The sequence below is a fragment of the Molothrus ater genome, chromosome 2, assembly GCF_012460135.2.
Source record: "Molothrus ater isolate BHLD 08-10-18 breed brown headed cowbird chromosome 2, BPBGC_Mater_1.1, whole genome shotgun sequence".
In the NCBI taxonomy this organism is placed as follows: domain Eukaryota; kingdom Metazoa; phylum Chordata; class Aves; order Passeriformes; family Icteridae; genus Molothrus; species Molothrus ater.
In genome coordinates this window covers 16,166,218-16,189,906 of record NC_050479.2, presented here as the reverse complement: position 1 = coordinate 16,189,906, position 23,689 = coordinate 16,166,218, and the positions used below count along the sequence as shown (strand labels likewise).

General features: G+C 42.1%; 1 protein-coding gene across 1 annotated transcript in view; it reads right to left on the bottom strand.

The window, feature by feature from the left end:
- Positions 1-22,844, bottom strand: part of PHKA2 (phosphorylase kinase regulatory subunit alpha 2) — a 47,533-nt gene extending 24,689 nt beyond the window's left edge. Inside the window, exons 1-15 of the mRNA XM_036385486.1 lie at positions 22,693-22,844; positions 17,337-17,495; positions 15,968-16,015; positions 15,307-15,475; positions 14,368-14,450; positions 13,682-13,762; positions 12,553-12,651; positions 12,091-12,237; positions 11,813-11,866; positions 8,207-8,329; positions 5,822-5,917; positions 4,348-4,455; positions 3,573-3,651; positions 2,006-2,140; positions 97-206 (exon numbers count right to left, since the gene is read on the bottom strand). Coding sequence (XP_036241379.1) covers positions 97-206; positions 2,006-2,140; positions 3,573-3,651; positions 4,348-4,455; positions 5,822-5,917; positions 8,207-8,329; positions 11,813-11,866; positions 12,091-12,237; positions 12,553-12,651; positions 13,682-13,762; positions 14,368-14,450; positions 15,307-15,475; positions 15,968-16,015; positions 17,337-17,495; positions 22,693-22,770 — 1,569 coding nt within the window. The 5' untranslated portion in view covers positions 22,771-22,844. The remainder of the gene's footprint in view (positions 1-96; positions 207-2,005; positions 2,141-3,572; positions 3,652-4,347; positions 4,456-5,821; positions 5,918-8,206; positions 8,330-11,812; positions 11,867-12,090; positions 12,238-12,552; positions 12,652-13,681; positions 13,763-14,367; positions 14,451-15,306; positions 15,476-15,967; positions 16,016-17,336; positions 17,496-22,692) is intronic.
- Positions 22,845-23,689: the final 845 nt, after the last annotated feature.

Below are 23,689 nucleotides of genomic sequence, written 5' to 3'. Positions count from 1 at the left end.
ACCTAAGGTACAAAGACAGCAGGGAAAAGCAAAGTGCTTCACTAATGATTCACCATTAAGAAAGGAGTGATTTTCCTGTCAGCTTTACATGCTTACCTGAGGGGTAAAAGCAAATATTTGATTTCTTATCACGTAGAGCTTGGAGGTGCCCAGCACTCCTATGTGCCGGTGTGGTCGGCCACTTAATTTCATGTTCTTGTTCCGGCCTGGAAAGGAAAGGGAAAAAAAAAACTTTACTAACAACTCCTGTGTTTTTCCAAAATAACCACTTCAGACAGGAAAATTTACTCCTCTAACACCAGTAAGGCAGAAAAGCAGTAACAGAGTGTGAGGCTACAAACTACAAACTGGTTTTGTAGCAAGCAGCAATATAATAACCAGAGTCCTTCAAAGGCCGGATTAAAAATTAAAATTTTGGCTTCACTGGTCATGGATATGGTCTTATAGTTACAGTCATTGCTCAGCACCCAAACCTTCCCCACCAAGAAGGTGAAGATGTGATATTACAAAAAACAAAGCTATCAACATAACCCAGAAATTCCAGTGTTTTCAGATATAGGACCTTAAAAACTCACGTCTGCAGGCTAAATCAACACACAAAGTACATCTAAAAACAACAAAATATTTTCATCAGGCTTCAGTAAGCTTCACTTTTCTCAGTAGAGCTTATTAGCAATGATCCACACTCCAACCTTTGCACCAGCAGCCAGGAGCTGACTTGGATCTTTCTGACAAGAACCAAACAACCACAGCCTGAAAAAATACTAATGTGAACATTTCCAAGGAAGTCACTGTTAAAAACAATGTGTCAAATCATCCTACTCACACTCCCCCACTAGTGAAAGAAAGCCATTATGGATTATAATAAAATAAATGTAAGCTTCAGCAAAACCCTGCAAATGTTTCATTTTTTTAGAAGAACTTTGAGATGAAGAGCCAGATTCTTTCACAGAAGCTTCTCTGTGTAAAAGGCATACTTTCTAAAATTTATCTGGAGGCCCCATTACTTTGAATGATTCCATAAAAAGCTCCCTGTTAAAACAAAAAAAACAGGCTTACAAACAAAAACCACCACAACAAAAAATGTTCACCCCATGAACAGCATCAGCATTATCTGTAACCAAATTGCCATGGGAACACGCTCCAGACTGACAGAGAAGCAGGATACAGCTCCCCTTATCCAGACAGCAAAAGAATCTACCAGTGCTGAGTCACCCCACCTCAATTTTATTTTATAGCAGGCAGTATCCACAGTTTTAAATCATGAGCTGCTGGCATGCCTGAAGAAGTAAAACTAAGTTAAATTAGGAATACGTGTAACAAACTTTCTACCAAGACCCAAATAATTCCATCAAGGATTATCAAGAATAAGTTATAAAGTTATAAATAGACTTAACAACTAGAACCAGTCAGAGCTTTGGAGCATTTATTTAAGTCAATTCAGGCTCTGAGGAAAAACAGGACTTGAGAGCCACTGCTGAGGAACTGGAATGTACTTAAATTCCTGTGTTTAGAAAAGCCCTAAAGGCTTCTGGGTTTGCAACAGAGACAGAGAGTTTCAGCAGCTTATCTCAGCTCCAGGTTGGAAGGAACTTTAGCAAGAACCTGACAGCCCAAAGATGCTCTGATAGCAGCACAGCTTCCCTGATTTGGAGCAGAAAATGTCCCAGACTGCCTGCTCAGAAGATAAAGATCATACTGCCCAGTTTCCAGACTCAAATGACTTCTCAAAAGAAAAATACTTGATTTTTTCTTCTGTGTTCTACCAGGCATTTTTTCAAAAACCAGTTTCTCTGTGGAAGTAGTTTCTGGAGGACAAATGAAGAGTCAGTTTTTGTCTAACTCCAAGGGCACGGGGAAACTTGTATTTTCTTTGCCATTTCTAATGAGGTAATTTTTCTACCTCTTTGAGTATCTAATTTAAGACAGAAGTTTTAAGTTGGCTAAGCTTCTTAAAAAAATACCTTGTCTGGCAGCAGAGAGGCTTCCATGTTGAAATACTTACCCAGCATGGTGTAGAGGTTGCTGAGGATGCGAGCTGGCTGCACCCTCAGTGGATGGATATCAGCAATGCTCTGAACATTGATTCCACGGTCTTGCAACAGATTCTTAATTTGATTAGATTCTGCCAAAACAGTTACTGTGTAACAGAAAACAAAAACACAAGTGAAAACCAATGTTCTACTCTTTTAAACTGACTGTCTCTACTCTCACCTCTCAACAAATGCATTTAGCTAACTAAAAAGGTCTGAAGAGCTCACTTTTTTCTTAATTTATGGATTCATGAAAGCAAAAGGGATTGTAATAGGGCACCTGACAGATTTTAATTCTCTGTTTCTCAGTATTTCTTGCTATTCCTGTCCACTTTGGACAACAGTCGTGGTCAGAGGGGTCAGAAGAGTCCTCTGAGGTCTCTACTCAAACCTCCTGCTCAAAGCAGGGTCAAAGCTGAAGTTAAAGCAGGTTCTTGGGGACTTAATCAGTTGCTTCTGATTTCTTTGAGTACCACTAGTTTGGATCACACAATCTCTTTTAGAAAAGAGTTTCTTTTAGGACTTTCCCCCCATAGAACAAAGGGAAAGATGACTTGAAAAATCTTTGTTCTTTTAACACAGTACAGTATAACAATGCAGCCAAGTCACTGGGGAACAGGTGCTGTTACTTGTGTAGCAATACATATTTCAGAGGACACAAAATGGCAGAGGTAGGGAGGAAAAAAAATTCCCTAATAGAGGAATTTACAATCCAGGCCCAAAACCCATCTCTTGTCCCACTTGAGGTTTTGCCCATGATAAGTGGCTTATTGATTTGGGACTAGTAATGCAGTATTCTTTGTGCTGTTAATACTTGCCAAAGAATGCTAAAAATAAGAGAGCACTTCTATTTCTATTAGAAATCAAGCACTTCAGAATAATAAAATGCTACTCCCATAAGGCACCAACAGGGGGTAAACAAGCACCAGGCCAGGTCACAGGATCCTTGACAAAGGCTACTCCTGATAAATGAGCTGGTTGCTCTTTCAGCATAGTCCAGGCACTGGAAAAGTCTTTAAGACCTGAACTGCTGGGGTTTGCTCTCTACTTAATTTCTGGTTTGGGCTGCTCTTGCACAAACTAAAGAGGCCACTCCCTGCAGCAGCCAAAAGCTGGTAACTCTGGCTGCCTCACCTCTGTGTACAGGGATACTCCTCACTCAGTGCTCTCTGGTTCCTCTGTAAATGGGCTACATGAAACCTGATTAACCCAATTCATCTCCTTCAGTCCTGCTTCTTCTCTCTAGAAACTGCCAAGATTTTCCTTTTTACTACAAGATTAATTTTGCCACTCTCCAATTCCAGACAAGTCTTAAAATTTTAACAATTTTTTAAGTGCCTTAAACCTGATCCTCCCTCCTGGAAAAAGACAGCTAAGCAAACAAAATCTTTCTCCTTCTCACAGTGTCATCAAACCATCTATGTCCTATGCAAAAAAAATCCACATTATTTTTAAACACATCTTTCATCTCTCCTGTATACAGGGACTTTGCCACCACATGATTCAATTCACACAGAATGTTCACAGAAATTCCCTCACCTTGTACCACAACATCAGGTTTAAATCCTGTGGAAAATCTCCTGTTTAAGGGATCAATTTCACCTGCAGCAAGAAATCCCTAAAACAAATGCAAAAGAAAGAAAAAAGTAAGGAAACAGAATTTAAGCAAAAGGCTTCTGACATATAGAATAAATCCTAACCAATTTTCATATTTTTTCAGGACACCAAGACTTAAAGCCTGGTTTGTCTACCCTGTCCACAAAGTAGTACATTCAATAAAAACGATGGCTGCAGTATTTTTTGGAAGAACAAGAAAATTGTTCTGACTGACACAATCTGCATTCAGAATTCCTATTTCAGAGTTACAGCAACTTACATAATTTTACCAGGAAAGTGATTTTTTTTTGTAGCTCCACTGATATATTTGTGCTTCTTTTAACTAGTCTGACTTGAATGTGTCTGACTAGTAGATACATCATGCCATAGAGCAAGGAATAGCCTAGTAAAGCTGAAATAGCCCAAAATCCTGGCTCTGGAACAGTCAAGTCAGCTTGGGCATACTCCTCTATTCTAACCATATTCCAGACCATGTGACAACTTACTCAGCTTGATTAGAAACAGACAATTGCTTAGCTATATTTAAAAAAAAAAAAAAAAAGGTCCTGAAAGCTTAAAGTCAGCCTTTCATGGTTCATGTACATGTTTCTACTGGAAAACACACTGTCCCCTACCTGTCAACCAAACTGTACTTAAAGCCCAAGCCATCTCAAACAAAATGAAATACAAGGTTATGTACTATGCAAGGAATAATTACCTCTGCTAACAGGCAGCTCAGGACATACAACGATTGGCCCCAAAGATGGGGCAACTTTCCCACTGGGACACGATCCACCGAGTGAGGATTTTCATACTCCTCGTCCACCTGAAAACAAATACATAAGCAAGAAAAATTACCCTAAAGTTGTGAAGAACAATCAATAACATATAAGTGTTTGCAGACACACAGTCTAACATCAACTCTTTCAACTGCCCTTACTACTGACATAGAGATGTAATGGTTTCTCTTCTAAGGCTATGCATTTTCGGGGACAAGAACTACACTTCCTTTTTGTACCTCTTCCCACCCTTCAAAGCTGGAGGATGAATGGGGACTGTGCATGCAATTATAGCTTTGGTATTAGCTCTTCCACTTTCTTCTCACCATGCCTTTGCTGCCTTCCCTCTGGGCTGAGCATAGGTAACTGGGTGTCTGCTTTCCAACCCCTTCCAAGATGACACGTTAAATTCACTGATGTCTACCCAGCTTTCTGAAGCAAAGGTGCTTTCCACTATTAAGATTATTCCACCTTTCCTGTATTAGCAAGGATGGTCAATAGAAGAATTAGGAGTAGACTTACTAATTTAGAAAAACTGCCTTAAGTTTGCAGTATACAGATCTATTGAGGGCAGGGCAAAAACCCTCACAAATTTCATCTTCAGGCAGCCATTTCATATTTCTTTTATAGACAGACAAAATCTACCCTGTTGATGTGGCATGTTTTTCAGATCATTGTCATCATATCAAAATTCACAAGAAGGCTCTGGACTCTTACACGCTTGTTCCCACTAGGAAGGCAATTCAGTTTCCACCTCAGATCTGCGAGCAAGGCATCTGCTGAGCAACTCAGACCAACCCAGGAGGCTCCACACCCTTAGTGAGTGAGGGCTGAGAAGTCTGGAGTGGGAGAAGAAGTTGGCAGGGAGGGATACAAAGGCAAATAGCATGGAAGAGCACATAAGCTCATCTGAATTTCTCTGTCATAATGGGAGAATGAGATAAACAGTAACAGCAAAGGTGGGGGAAAGAAAATGCCCAAACCAAAATCCCAGCCCAAACCCTAATCCATTTGAAACCTGGCTCCCATACATGCTCTGGAAAAGGGCAGCACAAGCAATCAATAGACTGGACAGGTAGGACAGTCTATGCTTTATTTCTTCTTTGAGCTTCAGTTCCTAAGCTAGTATCAATACTTAAATATGTGTCTTGCTCTAAAGATGTAAATTTTAGACCTGCTGTGATATTTCCACAGACAATCAAATTTACAAGTGAAAAATGTGACCATTTGGAAGCCTTAAGTTTACCATTTCTCAGCAGGAGTTGTGAGAAGTCTCTTACTTTTTAAAATAATGTGCAATAGTCTTTTTTATTGTTGGTTTAAATTCATCAGACACAGAAAAACTATAAGACTGACATTCCTCTTGCTCTCTCTACTTTGCATACTGAAGTGGACACTGCATTTTCACAATACCTTTTCTGGAGGGACTGCATACAGTTCAGGCATTAGCACTAATCCATTCTTCTCTCTAATAAGTATTCCTTCCAGAGCCTCTCTGTACTCTTGTACCTGAAATTATTTTTAAAAGACAGTGAGAATTCACATTACAGTCAGCAAAACTGAAACAATAAAGTACTTTTGAGCAGTACTTTTTTATTGAAAGTTAATATATTTAAAAAAGAAAAAAAGGGGTGGAGGAATCATGACTTGCTGACGGAAGAACAGGGTTCAAATTATCACAGACTGTTCCAGCATCCCAGTGTTATCAGAAACATGAACACTTGTCTTCAAACTGTAACACATTGCTACAAAACTTCCAGTATATTCCTGCTGAGAAGTGTGGTGGGTCTAGTGCTGGCCAAATGCCAGTACACCCATTGGAATATACTTACTCATTTCCTGCTGTGAGACAGGATTAGGAGGAAGGCAAAGCAGGCTCAAAACTTTAAAAGGGTATAAAGAAAACCTTATTAACTAAAAGAAAGAATAATAAGAATCAGAATAAAGCCTTTAGAACACTTCTCCCCCCTACAACTTTTTTTTTCATGCTAACAATGTACAGAACCAATGCAGTCAGTTTATCACTTCTAGAAGAGTGTTTCTTCAGTTCACTTAGGGAGAGGAGTTCCTCTTGTCAATTTATGGAGGCTTCTCCACAAGAAAACAGTTCTCTTGTGGCATTTAATTTCCATGAATAGCAGCTGCCCAGAAATCTGCAATCGTGAAGTCTCTCCCATTTTTCACAGCTTTTCTGACAGCTGTGTTTATGGGCCATGTCAATTTATGGGGTATTATTTTAAGGATGAGCTGTTCAAGAGCAAAGGTTCTCTTTATCTATCTCTGAGATCATCTTCATCTTCATCTCTGAGAACAGAAGTCTTCTTCTTTCCCTGGCGCAAAGGGTCTTCATCACTCTTCTCTCTCTCTGTTCAAACTTCCCATGGGATCACAGCTACCTCAGCATTTGCTTACTTTAGCATACAGGACTTTGCTCATATCTACAATTTGAACACTCTATCTCACCATACTTTCAACAAGTTACAGGGAAAAAGACTCTGATGTATACTTAGAGGGAAACTTTTCAAACACTAACAGCACCTGCCTCAGAAATCTTTTTTTCTGCTATTCCTGAGTAAAGTGGATCACTCAAAGTATGGTACTCACAGATTCACATACACTGACATTTTAGTATCCTGTCCCACTCCACTTTTTTTGAGTCCTCAGGGTGCTTATTTTTCTAGCAAAACCATTTGTTTGCAGCAGTAACTGGGGACTAGACACTCACCTGAGTGTCTCAGTGACTCATTCAACTCTGTTTGAACAGTGGAGACTGGGAGCAATTGCCTTGACCATGCCCTAGAACAGTCCATCTGCACACCAAAAAAAAAAAAACCAAAACAACCAGGTACATACTGTCTCAGATAATCCAACTAAGGTCTAGAGCCTGCTTCAGGAAGTGGTATTTTATTGACAGGACTGAAGTTTCTGTAAACTTTCTGATTTTCCCCCTCATGAAATAATGTCATTTCTCTCTTCATCGGACTATTTTTACTGTGTTCAGGAAAACATTTTATGTGTCTAGTGTGGAAGGAATTTCACTTGATTTGCAACAACTGATACAGAAAGAGGGCTTTTTGGTCTGAAATTCTCTAATAGTTTCTGATGACATTTCAATTTATAGAGGAGCTCAGCAATCTCCTATCCCTCTGCATGCCAGACAATTTTAAATCACATACATTTTAAATTTCTTTCAAGCTATCAATCTGCAGAAGTTCTGGTATGAATGTCTGGTTACTTGCTGCTCTTTAAAATCACCAATACTCCCCAGGTGCCACCATAATCTTTGGAGGGCTTCAATCAATTTAGCTCTACTGACCACTGCATATCTGGCACAGTAACGGCATGAAGTGACTTAGGGAACTAGTGAAAATGAAATTGCCCCACATAAACCAATCCCAAATCTCTCTGAATGTACAAAAAGACTGAAAGTACTACAAATCAGCCAAGCCAGAGAGGTTGGGGAAAAAGAAGCTTGCCTCATCCTGAAGTAATTGAGAAAGGGGCATCAAGGTTGGTGATAAGACAAAACTAGGCAAATAAACTCTGTTTAACCCTGTTTTACCACCCCAGCTAACAGAGCCACTCAGCCTGGTAGGGAGAGAGCAACCAGGCCCCAGTGTGCACAGCCCTGCTGCCTCTACCATGTCATGAACTCCCCAGGAAGGTGAAACTGGCTGAAGACTATTCCACTCTGCTAATGGTGTATCTAAATAATACCCAAAACAAACATGGAACAAAGTTACAAAATACTGTAGGTAAATGGTTTTGCAATTTGAAAGCAATTTCTTCTTTCCTCACCTGGATTTTGTCCTCATTAAATATTCCATCAATTAGGAAGTATGTCCAGAATACTGGCCATTCACATTCAATATTCTCAAAGAGCTTGAGCTCAGCAGGATCATAGTGCAGCCTGCTTGGATCCTAAAAGATTCAACCACACTCATTTAGTCACAGTGCTAATTTAGCCACTTATATTCCAATCATAATGGCAGCCTATTTTATACAAATTATAACACAGAAACCAATAAACCCACCAAAAGTAGTTTCCATGCAGTCTCTTGACTTCTTTGTCACATTCACTCTCAAACTCATTTAATGGTTCTCTAGACAAATCCATCCTTTCTAATCTCAGGATCTAAGTGTCTCCCAAATGATTGTGGCTCTGCCTCAGTTCAAAGATATTTTGGGATGTTTCAGAGATACCACTTCATCTTAGACATCATAAGAATATCTAATGGTTAATTTCTAACAGAATTATGAATTAAGTTCTGTCCTTAATAACTGTTTTTTAAACCCTTAGCCTCCCTCAAATATGTGTCCTTTCCAGGGTGGATACCTGGATTACTCCCTGTCATGGTTTGACACTGGCACAATGCCAGTGCCTCCATGAAGATACTTTTTTTCTGGTTTCTGCTGTGAGATGTGACCAGGAATAAGCAAAGCAGGCTCTTATTTAGGGAAAAAGAACTAGAACTTTATTAACTATTCTACAACTACAGATAAAAAGGAACACACACACAGGGAAAATGAAAACTTCACAAGTGCATTTTTTCTTCTCTCTACTAAATTTTTAACTCAATACATTTGTTCTTCAAATCACTAACTCTCAGTCTAGCACTACTTTTTAGACAATCAATCTTCAGTTTATCAAGAGGAGAGGAGTCTTTCTTGTACTATGGGCTTCCCCTGGAAACACAGCTGAAGCTTCGTGTGTTTCTGTGTCACTCGTGGCACTGCCCGGAGTACATCTGCCGTCGTGACTTCTTCTTTTCTATGTCTAGTGCTCTCACTACTGAACACGGACTAAAACTGCTTCTAGGGTTGTCTTTTAAGGATGTTCTGTCTTGATCTAAAAAAGGCACAGTCTCTCTTTTGGGACACTTGTCTTCACAATCTCTCTTTTTGGGACACCTGTCCCCCCCATATTTTTTCACTCTTTGGGGCCGAGGGGCACTAACACTGAACTTTCTTGGTCCTGAGGCCATTGCCTCCCCCTAGAATGCAGTCTCTGTATCACAAGGAACATGGTTTTGTCTATGGCTATACAAAAAGAGTCTAGCAAAAGCCACTCTATCATCTCTTCTCACTAGGATTCTTCTCTATTCTTCTACTATCTCTCACTCGCTCAGACCTCTCTCACACTGGCCCATTTCTTCTTCATCTTCCACTCTATCTTCTAGGAAAAGTCAATGATCTGTAAAGTTCTCATTCTCTAAAAAGGGGTTAAAAGCTCCTACAAGCGGCCGGCTGAACCCCCCCCTCTTCTCCGTCTCAGCTGTGCTGCCGGCGCAGGCCCATGTTTATCAAGCTTCAAGGTTACAGTCCCAGACAGCGGCTCTCTCTCTCTCTCTCTCTGTGTCTCTCAGGGGGGGCTGCCCGATGGCTCTCAGTGTCTCTCTCTTTCTCTCTCTTCCACCCTTCCACCCCGGGGCTCAGGCCTACCTCTCTCGGCCACATGGCTTTCCCCTCCCCCTGCCCAGCCAGCAGCTGGGCCGGGGGAGAGACTCGAACTCTTTCCCGCCGGAAACTCAAGAGGACCCTCCCAGGGGAGAGCTCTGCTTTTAACTCCGTGTTCTCAGAGGCGTGTCCATGTCTCAATGGCCAGGTTAAATGCCAATATTAAAGTCTGAATATCTATTGGCCAAAAACACAGCATCTCAAAAAACACATTTCCTGTCAAACCACCACATTCTACTCTTCGCCTCTGAGAACACACTTTCTAAAATTATTAACAAAATTATAAAACACTTCAACACTTCTACAAAACAAGAAAACTTTCATCTCTAGATTTTACTATGCATCTACCTTAACTCAATACATGCTTTGTTCTTATTCTTCTTTGGTCTCATCTCACAGCTTTACTCACAACTTTATCTTATCATTCTCCCAAAATTCGATTCCCGGTCAGGGAACCAAAAATGTCATGGTTTGACACTGGCACAATGCCAGTGCCTCCATGAAGATACTTTTTTTCTGGTTTCTGCTGTGAGATGTGACCAGGAATAAGCAAAGCAGGCTCCTACTTAGGGAAAAAGAACTAGAACTTTATTAACTATTCTACAACTACAGATAAAAAGGAACACACACACAGGGAAAATGAAAACTTCACAAGTGCATTTCTTCTTCTCTCTACCAAATTTTTAACCCAATACATTTGTTCTTCAAATCACTAACTCTCAGTCTAGCACCACTTTTTAGACAATCAATCTTCAGTTCATCAAGAGGAGAGGAGTCCTTCTTGTACTATGGGCTTCCCCTGGAAACACAGCTGAAGCTTCGTGTGTTTCTGTGTCACTCGTGGCACCGCCCGGAGTACATCTGCCGTCGTGACTTCTTCCTTTCTATGTCTAGTGCTCTCACTACTGAACACGGACCAAAACTGCTTCTAGGGTTGTCTTTTAAGGATGCTCTGTCCTGATCTAAAAAAGGCACAGTCTCTCCTTTGGGACACCTGTCCTCACAATCTCTCCTTTTGGGACACCTGTCCCCCCCATATTTTTTCACCCCCTGGGGCCGAGGGGCACCAACACTGAACCTTCTTGGTCCTGAGGCCATTGCCTCCCCCTAGAATGCAGTCTCTGTATCACAAGGAACATGGTTCTGTCTATGGCTATACAAAAAGAGTCTAGCAAAAGCCACTCTATCATCTCTTCTCACTAGGATTCTTCTCTATTCTTCTACTATCTCTCACTCGCTCAGACCTCTCTCACACTGGCCCATTTCTTCTTCATCTTCCACTCTATCTTCTAGGAAAAGTCAATGATCTGTAAAGTTCTCATTCTCCAAAAAGGGGTTAAAAGCTCCTACAAGCGGCCGGCTGAACCCCCCCCTCTTCTCCGTCTCAGCTGTGCTGCCGGCGCAGGCCCATGTTTATCAAGCTTCAAGGTTACAGTCCCAGACAGCGGCTCTCTCTCTCTCTCTCTCTGTGTCTCTCAGGGGGGGCTGCCCGATGGCTCTCAGTGTCTCTCTCTTTCTCTCTCTTCCACCCTTCCACCCCGGGGCTCAAGCCTACCTCTCTCGGCCACATGGCTTTCCCCTCCCCCTGCCCAGCCAGCAGCTGGGCCGGGGGAGAGACTCGAACTCTTTCCCGCCGGAAACTCAAGAGGACCCTCCCAGGGGAGAGCTCTGCTTTTAACTCCGTGTTCTCAGAGGCGTGTCCATGTCTCAATGGTCAGGTTAAATGCCAATATTAAAGTCTGAATATCTATTGGCCAAAAACACAGCATCTCAAAAAACACATTTCCTGTCAAACCACCACACTCCCAAATCCACTAAGATGTCTTAGCAGTGATGGGGATCTTCACCCCTTCATGTATATAAAAAAAATATGTCTATAAAGAAGACATAAAATTCTTCTAATGTGAATTACTGAAAATATACATCATAAATATACATCAGAAGTACCTCTCTGGGTGTCTTGTAACCATCTCGGAGAAAGCGACAGCAGCCATAGCGGCCCTGTAAAAACAGACAACATTGTAGGAAATTTCCCATACACTTCTTCCTCACAGACTAAGATCAGCATAAAGGTGTGTGCTGAGTTTTAGGGGTCACTTAGGGATCTTCTTCCCTCTCTTTATGCACAGATGAACCACCTGGCAACCCTTGTTTAATTTGGATTTTTGGTTTAGCAAGAGGTTCTGCTTCTCTCTTTAGAAAATAAAAAATAAGTAAATCCTTACCTGCAATTTGGATATGATTTCACTCTTGGTTACATTAACAAGGTTTACATCCTCCACTGCAAAAGCTGGATAAGAAATAATAGACAGAAGGCCAGCATCTATCTCCTTGGATGTGGATGCCCTTGGCAACATGGAGTACAGAATAGACTGAGCAAAACAAGAAAAGGAGAGAGGGATGTAAAACAATTTGCCTACTTCAAAAGCTATGTCAAATGCAAATGAGACTATACTATTTCCAAACTGACAGAGAAGTCTGTGCAGTTATTTTTAACTGAGTTAGAATGAGAATGCTTCACCCTATTCAGTTTCACATGATCTACGAGAAACAGGATGAGCAGCATAGCCTGAAGCCATCCTTATTATGTTACATTTTGGCTTAGTTAATCAACATTTAATTTAAAAACAAAGGGGAGAGGGTGTTAGGTTTTCGCCTAGTAAAGCAAAGAGCAGACTAATTTTTACCTGACAGTGTTCCACTTCATCAGGAAGAACATGAATCACTGATTTGTGTCCTCCATGAGCTCCAAAAAGATCTAGTTCATCAATTGCCTCTAAAGCAGCCTTCAAAGAAAACCAAACCACAACTCAAAATCAATTAATACCTTTTAAACCAACTATGTACCCTAGCACCTGTATTTAACCTCTGAAAGAACTTACATAAGACAGCAGTTTGCCCCACCAACACTTTTTCATCTTTAAAGGGAAGCTTGGCAATATTTTAGAAAAGTAACTATTTCTGGTTTTCAACTAGTAGGATAGAGCATTGATGTACTGGTGTTCCTTCCTACAATTTAAAGGCAATGCAAAAAAAATGGGAGCTGGGTTTCCAGAGAGATATTATCTAAACACTGACGTACTTAGTAAAAAATGTTTGTCCTGCCCTATATTTCAAAATAGCCTCCTGTATCAGTGTGGGGCCAAGACCAGCAATCTCTCCCTCTTGCAGAGCACACAAAATCTTATAAATCCTGCTGAAAGGCAAATACACCTTTAACCTTGATGATATTTGTCTTCTGTCTGTCCCTCAGACATCATGTAATGAGGTAGTTGTCAATTACACATTTACATTTATGGCCTTCTGAGCTTCATTTAGTATCGCCGTGACCTTGTGCTACGAGGGAACCAGAAATATCCACTTTCTTTTAAGTATATCTTCATTTATTTTTCTCTTTAAACTATTTGTAGAAAATTTCTTAAACTGATATTCTGCTGTTTTTTTGAATTTACATTTGACTTGGTTTTATCATGACAATACATACGACACTGAGGCTGAAGAAGGAAGGAGGAGGGAAAGAAAACAAGAGGCCACTTTATAAGATTGCATCTCACTGAATCTGAGTCAGATTCATGGTTCAATTAATCTGGCACCCTTCTTGCAATGCCTGGAACAACTGTGCTGAGGTCCTTCAATGAGAGCCATAATCTCAAAAATTTTACATTAAAAAATACTCACACCTAAACAAAAGTTCTTATACAATCAGCTAACTATTGCAGTGGCCAAGAAGACCATACAAAGGAAGCCATCAGGTTTGTCAGAGCCCTCAAGCACAACACAGCAGCCATGAAGGAGGTGTCAGGAAGACATTCTCACTTTGGCCATTCCCACGGAGCTCGCGTTTAGTTCAGGGATTCCTTGGTTTGTTTTATCACCACGTTCCCAAATTCCATAATCCTGCAACAATACCATCAAGAAAAAAATGGCATGATTATATACAAAAGCATTGTTTTGCCCCCTGTCCCACAGAAAATCCCCATGCCTACATTAAATTAGTTTATTATTTCCCTTAAAAAAAAGAAAGAAAGAAAAAAGGGACTCCAAGTCTCAAAAGAGACCCTCCTCATGTTTGAAAAAGCACATAAAATACACCCCAGCAGGGTCATGTGTACAATCACAAATCACTGCCTTCACAGAACACACAAAGCCCCTCACCCCTCCTGTGCATGTTTCTCCCCATGTCCCTTCAACTTGGTTTGCTAACAACCTGCCCTTTCCAGAAAGGCCTAGAAGACTCAAAATTAGACATCAGGAAATATTACTAATTATCAGTAAAACCTCCTGTTATTATGATAGAACAAGTATACCTCACCCACGCAGCAGTAAATCCTCCACAGCCCTCCCAACATCTCCAAAGATGCTGCTTGCACTGTAAAGTACTGACAGGTTCTGATATTTTCTTGTGGAAAAAACAAGTCCCTATTTTACTTCTCCAGCAATAAATAATTTTCCACCCATACTTGAGCAGTGTTCAGATCATTTACATATAAATAACTACTTACAGCAACTTTGTAGGCAGCTTCTATGTAAAAAACAAGATTCTGGATAAAGGTAACCTCATCAAGGGTGAAGATAATACGTAGCCCTGATCAAAAGAAGGAAAGAGAATAATTATATTGTATCAGAACTGCAATAGCTACTCTTCAGTGAGTTTCATGCTTATGTTTATTTGCTTCCAACCCCTGCCCACTGAAATCAAAGGAAAAACTCATACTGATTTCCAAAGGTCAGGCAACAAGCCTCAATACTTGCTACTGACAAAATACTTCAAACCCCACCAATATAGACTGTTTCAAAGACCAACCAAAAACCAACCAAAGACCAACCAAAACTGTGAGGGTGACACTCAGACCATGGGTAAAAAGCAGAGGCACCTGAGCCAGCTCTGCCTCTCCAGAACAGTGCATACCAATTTCTGCAGCTCCCCAGCCCTCTGCCTGCTCAGTGCTCTACCTAGGAACCTTCAAGATGACCAGGTGCCAGCTCTGCAGGGATCAATTGCAAGGGGCTTCAAGGACAGAAAAACATGTAAGAAAACAAATCCTTATCCTCACAGGAGGAGTACAATTAAGAAGAACACAAGATAAAACAGCACCAGTAAGAGAAGAAACACTGATGGCACAAGTGCACCTGACTTGGTATTGCCACTCTCTGAAGAAACGTGGTTGTCCCCTACAAAGTCTTTAAACATGAGACTTCTCTGACATGATTCCAAATATCTCATGTATTTGATGTCTTGATTAAGGGCATAGACGCTGCCAATTACTATAAACATGAAATTTCATTTAAGGCATATCTTTTTTCCAGAGAAACATGACTTGCTTCTGAGTAATAATTTTGTAAAGACCTTTGAAGCTGATTTCTAGCTCTTTTTTTTCCTTTTAAAATAAAAGCTGGAATAGAAAAGGCTGCAACAAAAGACAAAAATATCTTCTGCTTACCTGATGCAGTCATCTGTGCCAAGAAGAGCAGGTAGAGGGAAGTTGCATCCACTTGTAGATGCCCCCACTGGTCGTCCCCAACCACCGTGGCACAAGTTGCTGAGTTGTACTTGGCATGGAGGCAGTCTTTGGTACTCTGAGTGCGTTTGAACTTCTCAACCTTATCTACCTAAAAAACATCACAAATATCAAATCTGAAACATTTTGGAAGAAATTCTCCAAATTATTTCAAAATTAACAACTTTTCTTAGGTGAGGAGAATCTTGAGGTATTAATCCTGTTACCACATTCAGTTTTGATTGATCAGAGGGCTTAAACACTACTCTGACTTTAGACTCCAGTTAAAGCCACATCTCTACAGGAAAGAATACGATTAAATCACCTTGTTGAGTACAGATCTAAACTACAGGCATCCATCTTGGTGAAAATCAGTTTGCAAAGGCAAAACTCTGACTTGCTACAAACAGTCTCAAAACATTACTTGGACAATAAGTGGAAGCCAGGTTAGTGTTTTCCTCAAGAGTTTTAAGAAGACTCTCCACACCATCATTGGCACACACACAGAATAAGTCACTCCACAGAAGACACAAGAACTACACACTTCAATGAAATGCTTTGTACATACAACATCTACTAATTCAACTCAATCCTACGGCATTACCTGTCTCATCATGCACTGCAAGAGTCCCCGCATCAGCTTCACAACATTCTGCAGGAACAAAACAGACCAGTGACACTTCCAGCCTCATCAGCTCTTACAAACAACATTCAGAAGTGGCAAAGTTCACACCCTCTACTAATGTCCTGCCAAAGGTAAAAAAGAATGTGTATTTGCCCAAAATGTCTTGCATGCTTTTTTTTTTAAATATACTGATCAGATTTCATTCCCATCTAGGAGAAGTCTTTTTCCTAAGGTCCTCTCTAAACAGTGGAACAACTCTCCATGGTCCTTCTATCAGCTAAAGGAAGTAAGAAGAATGGAAGAAGAAAAGGAAGTCTTGTAAGAATACTAACAATAATTTTTTTGAATGACAGATCTAGGGAACACTGGTAGCTGACATCAGACATTGACATGACTGCGAAACCTCCAGAGTTTCTTTCACTCTTTATGCAGTACAGCAAAAATTAAGTGACTCGTAGAGAAAGGGCTGCAAATGGGAATGTAGAGAAGTGCAAGACTGTGCATTAAATAATCAACCCTACCTTTTCACCCCAAAAATATAGCCTCAAAATATGATCATGCAAACTGAGTCAAGGTTATTGTGTCACCATGGACCTCCCTGGTTCAAGTAGGACATACCAGCAAAAAACTTACCCAGTAACCCCAAAACAACAGCAGGACACCAACAGTCCCTCACTTCACATTTAACCCACCTCTGTTTACATTCTCATTTCTGATACTCACATGCCCAGATGCAGATTTTAGTATTTAACTGTGTGAGTTATGTTCCCTTCCAATTCTCCAGCACAGGTGTCATCAGACTGGAGATTGATACCTTCTCTGCTATGATCAAACATGCCTACACACCATGGACAACCTCCATGCACATTCCAAAGACTTCCACTTTAAATAGCATGCTTCTCTTTACAGGGAAGAATGGTCTAGCAGATAAATTGCTGCAAGATCCAAGCAGCCTAAGCCTGATTTTCTGCACCATAACACACCTCATGAAGGACCTCAAGGCTTAATCAGAGAGAGCCTTGTAAATTGGGACACAAAACCTCTCAGAAGCCTAATTTTCAATAATCAGCCAACCGATGGAAGTTTGACTTCTACATATTTTTGTTTTGTTTGTAGTTAAATTCAGATGTTAGCCTCTCTGCTATCCAGTTCTTCAAATCCTCCTTGCCAGAAAGTTGCCAGGGACACTGCACACCACACACTGCATGGCTGTTGCTGTCTTTGGAACACGTACTCCAAGGTGGGAAAACCCTGCCAGATTCCAGACACAGTGTGAATGCACTCTCCAAAACCACACCAGTAAGAAAACCCAAACAGTGGAACCGGTTCATGCCGAGCCTTGACGCACCTGCTCGAGCTCGTAGGCTTTGGCTTTATCCTCATCCCGGTCCGCGTTCTTGCGATAGGCCATCCCCAGCCCCCACACGGCCAGGATGCTGTAGATGTTGTCCCGTACCCAGGCATCCTTATGGTCGGCTCCAGCTGAAAGCAGCCCCGTCACTGGGTTCTAACCATGGCAGAAGGAATAAAGAACAAACATCACCACCTCAAGTCCCATCACTTCTCTCTGTACTAAAGGGTAACAAACTAAAGATGATTTCATGCTAAGTGCACACTGCGCCTGCACATGAATTCCCAATAGAAGTGAGACCCCATCCTTCTTCCCCAAACACACAAGTGAAATGCAAAATTTATGTGAACACTTCAGGCTGTAAAGTTTACAGCATCCAGCTGGACATCTTCATCCACTCAGGATTAGTAGCTAAGTCACTGAGTGAAATGCAGAATACATCAAGGAAACGGAAGTTTAAATTTTACATATTTATGAGGAAAAGAGGGCACTGAGTTAACACTAGAAATTGAGTGTGGAATATATGCTCCTCTATGTAAGTGGTCTGTGGCATAATCTTTAGAAAGTAAAAAACCACTAGTGATCTTCTAGGAGATTAAAAAAGTATTTCTATACATCTGCCCACTGGGTTTATGACAGCTAAATGAACGTAAAACCTTTTTTATATCCTCCTTTGGAAAATGTACAGGAAAAAAATGTGAAGGTGTTGAAAAGCAGTACTGTCTGAAAAGCAGAGCACTGAGTAGTCTCCTGCATCCCAAATACTCCATTAAATTTTTAATTGCATCATTAATTCCCATCACTTCACTATCCTTAATTTTTTTAGACCATCTTTCTTGGCTGTACCTTCTTGACTAACAAAAAAATGAGACAAAGAGGCAAAAGTCAATAGAATTTTTGATCAAATCAAGCCTTTAAAGAAAATTTCAGTGAATGAAGACCAGTTGGGGGGGCTGGTGTGACAAGGGGCAAAGATTACAATAGTAAAGACTACTTTTACAAAAGTAAAATTTAAAAGGATACATCCACCATTCTTTAATTTCTCCCATACACTGGTTCACTCAACTCTATTTTTTAAAAAGCTGGCTTGAGGGGGAGGGGATTTAGTTACAATTTCCTGGTCTCTGCATGTGAGCAGCACATGGGTGACAGCCTGACAGACATGACCTGGCACAGTCAGCCCCACTGTTATGGTTTAATACAGCAATGTTTAGTGACTCCCTCAGAGTAGAAATGAAGTTCTGTTGCAACAGCCCTGCCTCAGCAAGATCTTCACAAACCAAGTAACAGCTGAAGGACCCCTACTCACCTGTTTGATGGGGAAAGTAGCACATAGGAATGCAAATGGCTTAAAAAAATTGTCTTTGATCTTGAGAAGTCAAACAGGGAGTAACAGAAGTCCCAGTTCAGCACTGTGCTCACATGTGAACAAAACCAGGGTCTCAAAAGGCAGACCACATACTCCCAACATTCCTAGAGGACACTTTGTTTCATCCCTCCAATGCAGGACAACAAGTGTCTACTCACCTGCAGCCCTGCCTTGATAGAGATCACTCTGCTGAGAAATGCTCATTTTGGTTTATTTTCCCCTACTCTTCATGCTGGCTAGCTGCCATTTGAAAAAAAAAATGTCTCCGTGTACCAAATTGGAATCCCAGAGAAATGGCCCATCCCAGACTTTAAAAGACTATTCAGCTCCCAGGGAGGGACTTGTCTAGCTCAAGAGGTTGTATTAAACACATCCATGGGTAGCTATCACCATTTCACCACCTCTGACTCCTCTACAATTGGTCCCAGCTTTTGGGGTGCACTGGGGCTGGCTCTCAGGAACTGACAACACATTCATGTCTTTCCTCATGCACATTCAGAATGTTAGCAGAACAATGTAATATACTAATTAATATTTTAAGTATCTTTGTTTGAGCTTTTTAGAAGTGTTTTCTCCTAAAAACCACAATTACTTTCTTCTGTTACCTTCTAACACCATATGAAAACTACAATGTTTACAAGGTGCTAAAGAAGCCACAGAAACATTGAGTTTGACATTTGACATCCCCTGATGTCAAAGGGATTTTAGCTTAGCTAGTCTTCAAACATTCCATCTATGCAGTGATGGCTAATTAGACTAGCAGGTCTCATCCTGCAAATCACACTGCTCAGAAGATCCATGGAGCAAAGAATTTTATCAGCACCACCGGCTGCCAGTTGAGAGCACTGCAACAGAAAGCTGATTGCTGGACTAAGACTTTAAACTGTTGTATCATACCCAAACCTATTTTTAAATCTATCCATCAATCTGGAAAGAAAAAGACCCCCTTCAACAACCCAAACCAAAAAACACACCAGTTCCTACAGGGCAGCAAGTGTCAATAAGAACTTCAGCAGGACAGGCACAGGAAGTTCTAACAAGAGCAGCAAAGCAAGTAATTTAGCATCTTGCTGAAAGGTGCAAATTAAACAGATTGTCTCATTGATCTGTCAGGTGAAAACTGAGGTAGCTCTAGCAAGCTTGTAGATTTGCTTGTGAAACCAGATGTAAAATGATGTGAGTGAGTCTTGAGCATGGTCTTGTGCAGGACCAGGGCTGGACTTGATGATTCTTGTGAGTCCCTTCCAATGTGATTCTGTAATACAGCTGGGGTTACCCATCAAGGTAGGAGCTTTCCTTATCAGGTCCATATGCTTTTCACTTATAGTACCATAGCAATACTTAAAATGTACATAGATGTTAAGTTTTACTATTTCCTAATCTTAAGATTCACATTTTTTTCTTATGTCATTCAATTTAACAGGTGTAATAAGCAGCTGAGAACATCCTTCTGGTGGTGCTTTTCAATGTCTGCTCTGCACCAAAGCATCCCTCTGGCCCCTGTGCCTTGGGGTACATGCAGCAGATGGCAGGCCCCCCACAGACAGGAGCCAGTAGTCTGGTCTTCTCCTCCTTTATAACCTTTAACAGGATGGTAACTATCACTGTGCATGCTACAGGGACTGACAAGGACAATGCAACATCTGCAAAACAGGAAAAGAAACCTACTGACCTGATCCTGGAAGATGCCAGAGAAAGCTGTCAGCCCTGAACAGGTTCAGTTGAACCTGTTCTTTGAACACATCTGCCTGGTAGCACAGATATCCTGCATTAAAAATTCCCTGTAAAATCACATTGATCTAGAGTGATTGGAATGAGCACAAGATCAATTGCTGCTACTGAAAAACCTAGCTCCAGGTGTATTAAACACCTGATGAAAGCCCACTGTTTGTGCACACTCTGTGTTGCCCTTGCTGCACCTCTCAGAGGTGAGTGTGTCCCTGGCCCCTGTCAGAGCACAGCAGCTGATGTGCCAAGGCTGCACTCACTCAGCTGTGCATGCGAGGTGCAGGGTCACAGTCAACATCAGCCCCTGCTGAGCAGTGGCACCTCAGAAGCATTTTAAACATCTTCTGGTTCTTCTGCCAGGCTGCTCCATGGCTAAAACTCACTTCCCTGGCTCCTGGCTCCCTGGCTCCTTCCTGGGAGGCACTAAGAAGGCACCAGCAGCAGTGAAGCAGCAGCATCCAAGCCCACCCAGCCACAGACTTTCTGCTCCCAAGAAAGACACAGCTGCATGTGGCCCAAAGACAACCTTCCTAACTTGCCCAAGCACTGCATCTCTTCACCTGGCTGAACACAACATTTTCAAACTATTGCAGTGAAAAAAACAGAAAGACTATATATAAATATATTTTAAAAACCTAGAAACCTTGAGCATTGAGCATTTCTCTGGGTCCTCTTGAGATACCACTGATCCTCTGCCTTGCTGCTAGCCCGCCAATTGCTTTCCACACAAAGAAGAAAACTTTCCCCACCTCTGAATTCTCCCACACATTGAGCCCTTAGTGGAAAAGGCAATACACAATCATGAACACTCATCCTACTGCTTTAAATAGCAATTACAAAATTCTTGGTCAGCAATATGAACCCCTGTATTACCATTTACTTACCCTTTTTCCTATTGTTAAATATTAATATCATCAAGCGTTTCATGGGCATGTTTGAGCTCTGAATCTCAGAGGCTCCATGTCTCCCCTAATGGAAGCTGTTATCAGCATTCTCATCTTACAAACAACGAAATCAAAGCAGGCATTGGAAGCCAAAGTGACTTGCCCAAGGTCATCTTGCTGACAATAGGCAGAGATGGGAGTACAGCTAAAAGCTTCTCCTGCACCCCAGCACAGGAAGAGCCAAAAATTATCTTCTCATGCCACATATACCAGTTCTTGCATTTGTTTCTACTGAGTCTACAGTAATTAGTACACAAACATCAATTAACAGGTGTTTGGACCCTGTGCTCAAAACAATGGCCAGTGACAAAAATCTTACTGACCAAAGTGCATTTGGAGCCCAGCCTCTTCTTTCATTGCTTACCAGTTTCTTGCAACTCTCATCAACAAAGCATATCTGGTAACCGATCTGCGCAGAAAACCCTGCTGCTCATCTTTATATACTGGATTGTTTTAACCAAACAAAGCATGACACTGCTGAACACCTTCTGAGTCCTCAGTGTCCACCTGGGTAGAACAAGCACACTTAGAGAGCACTGTGCTGACCAAAAAGCACAAGGTGCACAACAATCTCCAGCGCTGCTATTTTCTTTCTTTCGCTGCTCGCCTGTGCAGGCAGCCCCGCCTGACGCTCCAGAGGCTCAGCAGTGCGGACAGCGGGAGAACAGACTGGAAGCTCTGGGACGTGTCCCGCCGCACACACGGGCTGGGGGAGCGCACAGGGACCCGCACCGCGCTGCGCTGACAGGCGCGGCACAAAGTCCTGCTCGGGGCTCTTCTGTCACCGGGGCGGAATGCTGCTGTTGCCGTGTGTGCATACACACACACACACACACACACACACACATATGTGTGTGTACATATATATATACATATATATATATACACACACACGCATATATACACACACATATACATAGTATGTAGTGTGTATCTATCTATCTATCTATCTAGATAGATAGATAGATAGATATAGTGTGCACAACGGCTGGGTGTGTATCATACGGCCATGAAGACATTGTATACACAATATTATTATAATTTACAAGCTCAGACTCGCTGTGTTTTCCACGCGATTTCCAAGTGCACCTTACATCCTGCTTACCCGCAGGATCCGCACCGCCTCAGCATTCCCCGCTCTGCTCCGCAGGCGGGGGCGGGACAAGCGGACAGGAGGCCGCCGGAGCAGGGACGTTCGTGTCCCTCCGGCAGCCCCCGGCCCCGGCAGCCGCCCCATGCCCCCGGCACGGCCCCACCCCGCCCGGCGCCCCCAGCCCCGAGCAGACGTCCCGGGGCGGCGGCTGCTCCTCACCTGGTGGCAGAGGATGGTCCGCTGGACCAGGCGGGCGTAGCCGTCCAGGCGCACCCCCGAGTTGCTGCGGCTCCTCATGGCCCCACAGCGGGCCCGACTGCCCGGCTCGGCCGCGCTCGGGGCGGCGGTACCCGGAGATGGCGGCGGCCTCTCCCCGCCCTCACGGCGGAGCGGGGCGGGGCGGCAGCGGCCTCCGCCCTCAGGCACCGCGGGGACACGGGGACAGCCCTGCACAAGGACCGAGCGGAGGAGGGGCCGCGTGGCGTGACAAAAGCCCGGCTGCGTTTGTAAAAAATAATATCGATTTTACAGAACCTCTTCGTAAATTCGTAAAATAAAGCTGAGAATACTTGTTGGAAGCTTTTCTTTCCCCCAGCCTTAAAAAAATCTCACCGGTCTGAGATCTGCTGGAATGAAAGCACAGAACAGATGTAGCAGAGTAGCTGAAGGTGTGGTATTCACTCAAAATTCCGAAAGAATTTTTTCCCGTTGTGAAATACAAAGCTGTGTTTCGTGCCAGGTACAAACAGGCGACGTGTGAATTTGTGAGTGCGAAATGTGTGGAGACCGACAATGGGAGAGCTGTGAATTCTAATAATAACTGAGGAAAATAAAGCATGGAAAAAGGCCTTTGTCTTTTGTTTGCAATTAACCCTGGTTGATTTTGGAGCATTGGAATTAAAGCGTTAAGGATGTTGCTTTTTGCTTGTAGTTAATCCATAAAGAGCTCTGCAATAATTACCTTTTGAAGTATAATTTTAGAATATTACTTGTATCCTTGAAGCTATAGCTTTGGAACATATATAAAGGAAATATGCTTATCTCACGCCTTATTGAAGCAGAGAAAAACAGCTTGAGAAAGGAACATGAACATCACCTCAAGGATTTATGGTTTTGACCAAGGGAAGCTGGACATCACTGTTATTAGATTTATGGTCTCTGCAATTAAAAGGTGGACCCACATCTGGGGACCCGGACTCCACCAGATGGGATTCGA